Below are 3,862 nucleotides of genomic sequence, written 5' to 3' on the forward strand. Positions count from 1 at the left end.
CGAAGCTTCAATGACGGGGAGGTAATACACAGCTGATTTCTGGAGAGTAGAACTGGAATCTAGTACTGTATTAAATCCAGTCCAGCCAGGAAGCAAAATGCCTTCATTTTCACAATGCCATTTGAGACATACATAAGCAGTGTCCACTTTAGTTGGCTGAAGTAACTCCAAGTTATATTGGTCCTTTGTTGCTTGAGTCTCTGAACCTATAGCTCTAGGTCCCTCTTTTGTTCCGTGAACATAGAATGGTATATTTGCCTTCATTGATTTCAATGACCTGCTACCTTTCTTAGTCAAAGTTGTTCTCGGTCTACTGGAGGTCTCAGATACTTGTCCTTGTACCATTATTCCATTGGTGTGGTGGGTGGTTCCACGGCCTGACAATGTCTCTTCTCCAAAGTCTATATTGTCCCACACTAACATAGTAGGCTCACCTTCAGTGAAGCCACAGGGGATTTCACTGTCTGCTTTTAACTCCAACTCTGCTAAACTTGTTTCAAGACCGAGAACCGTATGCCAGGATGCAGAATGACCGAGCCTATTCAGTAATGTCACAACTTGGGATGATCCAGTTAAATGTCTGACAGTTAATCCAAGAGCAAGACTTTTTGGAGTCTGTTTCCTGCCCTTTGAAGCACAACAAACTATGTCTTGACATACTGAGACCAATTTAGGGTTTATATCATCAGGCACTTCAACCTTTGCTGAAAGGGTAGGGTCATCTGAGACACCAAGCAACCAGGCCATCAAATTGTGCAGTTCAAGGGGAACCATGGCATGACAACTTTTGCTATTCAGATCAGATGCTGTTGGTGGCCACACAGACAGCATCTGAGGAGAATTTTTAAGAATACCTCTTATAATCATACCTGCACTGTACAATATCCTGGTTGTCTCCATGTCAGTAACAGCAGTTGATGTTTTACCCAGTCCTTCATCATCTTCAGCTTGCTCAGTTGATTCTGTCTGTACACTGTCCGTTTCAGACTCTGGGACCATATCATCCATGACAGATAAGCAGTCTGTGAAGACAATTTCACTCAGGTTTTTCCTGGATGGCCGGTGAAATTGAAGTTGGGGAAATTTGTCCTTCAAGTAGTCAGCCCTGGAAAAGGTGTGGAAATAAAAAATCTCAAAATCATGTGATAAAATTACTACAATCAATTTTACTACCTATTTGATGGCTGACAAATTTAGAGCTCTATTCCAAAATAGGGAACATGCATTACAGTGGCTTGTACCACACTTCTAACCTGCCAGTTTACCGAGCTCTAGGGTCAGGTGCGGATTTACAATTAGGCAAAACTAGGCTCGAGGGGGCCCCATACAATTCCTTATACATGTATGGTTAATGTAGTTATTACTCATTTGTGCACATTAATTATGTTTTTGATTTAAATCATTTCGCTAAAATGCCATCAGAATGCTTTTTATATTAAGTGTTTCTCCCCCCCCCCCCTTCACTCTCCACTACATTATTGTATCCATCCATCTTGCTGTACATGTGCTGAAAGGTCTAGGCAGACAGCAGCAAACCATTTGAAAACATACGGCACGAACAGGGAGAATGAGGGAGACTGAGAGGAGAAGAGAGGAAAGAAAGCTGAAAAGAAGCTACCCTTGTTTTTGCTGCCGCCTTTTTGGAAATACAGGAAAGAACAATCAGCTGAGTGAGAATGGGCTTGATGAAGGAAGACTCCTTCCTCACTGAAGTCAGTGGATATGGATCACCTCACTGCAAGATTAGCCGAGGCCAAGGTTCACAAAATGAAATTTTAGGGACAAAAGAAAGAAAATGCAACTACTAGAAAAAGGGACAAAACGAAAACATAGAGAGAAAAACAACACGAAAAGGGGACAGGATAAGCAAAAAGGGAAAAAAATTAGAGACTATGAGTAAAAGAGACAGAAGAATAACATAAAAATCCAGGACAAGAGGAAGAGAAATTCAAAGACTGAGAAAACGACAGGAAGACAATAAAACAAAAGTAAAAAGGGAGGGGACGACAAGGAGTAAAAATAAAGACAACATGAAAAAGGAACATTTCCTAAATCCGCCCCTGTCTAGAGTGGTACGAAAGCCGAACATAAACCCCAAAATATTTGCTTAATAACAATTCACTGAGAGATTTTGTCAAGGATCAAAATAAAAATGTGTGTTGTACCTGTATTGTTCAATTGAGATCCCTTCTTTTTCTTTGACAGTCCTTTTAAAGATGTTTACCAATTTTGACATTCGTAGAACTTCCTGGTTACTTATCAGTCTCTGTTGAACAACAGTTCTGCAAAACTCTTTGTAACCTGCAGACAATCTTCCATCTGGTGTCTGACTGGAATTATAAAGTGAAATGAAATATTAGTAAATAGAGAGGCACAACAAAACTCACATACGGCTGGCCATGTTATGTGCCAGTTATTTATCATCAGGGAAGGTCTATATCAAACGTAACAAATCCTAATTTCAAAACTTGTCAGTAACAATGAGAGAAATTTCATAATATACCTTTCTGATTTAGATCTTGTCAAGAATTTGGTATATGATCCATAGCAGGTTCTGTGATAGGAGACCTCAAGAGCTACACAGTCCTTATCTCTTATGTGTACAAGCACACTCTCATCCTTTTTTGCTTCGGCTGCTTTTCGCAGCAATCCTAGAAATATAAAAGATTTATTATAGACATGTCGATATAAACCGCATCATGGTACATATTTCCAAAAAAATGTATACCATGGGGCATCATTCCAAGAAAATTGCATTTATCAACATAGCTGAGCCAAACAAACATAAACATTATGATGACATTATTAAACCTTTTTCCTATAGGCCTAAATATGTTTCTATCCGCATGGCTAAAGATATAGACAAGTCATATATCCACTTAACTTAAGGAAAATTTTAACAATAGATTACAGAGAAAGTATTAACTTACCACCATCAACAGTCTCTGCCTTGACAAGTTTCACCCTCTGGCGAGAATTCCTGACAGTCTCAAACTTTTCTCTTTTTTTGCATATAATGCAGACAGCTGGCAGCACATGTTTTCTTGGCTGGCTATGACCAGCTTTTGGATTGTCTTGTTGAGGAGGGGCAAATCCGATGGCGATGTCTTCTCTTGATCTCAGACGTTTTGGTGATTGGATATAGGGAAACTTAGTAATGTCCTGTTCATCAGATATGGGCTTGTGCTTTCGTTTCTGGGCAGCATTTATTCGCTTCCTGTCGGTAAATCGGCGATAACAGGTCGGGTGGTAGCCAATGTGGCTTGGTATATCATCATATTCGAAGGAGAGGAGGGGAAGTGCGTTATCGGCAATCGTCCGTTCATCACCGGCTAAATCAGCCCAAACACGGCAAAAACTACGAAAAGTTTCCCACCTCGTTTGGGTAAATGGTTCTGTGTGTTCTCCTTCATTCCCGGCAACGTGCATAAGGCATTGACATTCCATAGTTACAATGTTTCCGCTGGATTGTCTTTCTATCCCGAATAAAAGTCTTTGTTTACTACGAGCGCCGCCATGTTGTTTGCTGACGTCACGACCTACTTAAGTCACCTGATTGGCTGAGCAGCGGCCGGTCGCGACCTAAATATTGCGACATTTTCTCGTCTTAAACTGCCTGTAACTTGCCTTGTGCGCGGTTTTGTGTGGAGAACTTTTTTTTCTAGGCATTTGAATATATGATCTATCATTTAAGACAATAATAGAGTAGTTCCACGGATACAGGAACGAAAGTGAACGCTACAGTTTTCAGCTACCGGCCTATTTGTCTGCTCCTTTCTATGTATTTTTTAAATGGTTTTTAACGTCCAGGAGCACTGCACCACTACAGCACCTTTTTATTGTATCTGTATGTTTTGTATGT

The 3,862-nt window shown here is 40.4% G+C and overlaps 1 protein-coding gene across 1 annotated transcript; it reads right to left on the reverse strand.

The window, feature by feature from the left end:
- Positions 1-799: 799 nt before the first annotated feature.
- Positions 800-3,507, reverse strand: LOC105921240. The gene is made up of 5 exons (XM_036128502.1): positions 2,931-3,507; positions 2,504-2,651; positions 2,166-2,330; positions 927-1,105; positions 800-831 (listed from the first exon to the last, which is right to left on the reverse strand). The coding sequence occupies exons 1-5, from the start codon at positions 3,445-3,447 to the stop codon at positions 800-802; spliced, it is 1,041 nt and encodes a 346-aa protein (XP_035984395.1). The 5' UTR covers positions 3,448-3,507.
- Between the last annotated feature and the right edge of the window lie 355 nt (positions 3,508-3,862).

Source organism: Fundulus heteroclitus, chromosome 24 (genome assembly GCF_011125445.2).
Source record: "Fundulus heteroclitus isolate FHET01 chromosome 24, MU-UCD_Fhet_4.1, whole genome shotgun sequence".
NCBI classification, from domain to species: Eukaryota; Metazoa; Chordata; class Actinopteri; order Cyprinodontiformes; family Fundulidae; genus Fundulus; species Fundulus heteroclitus.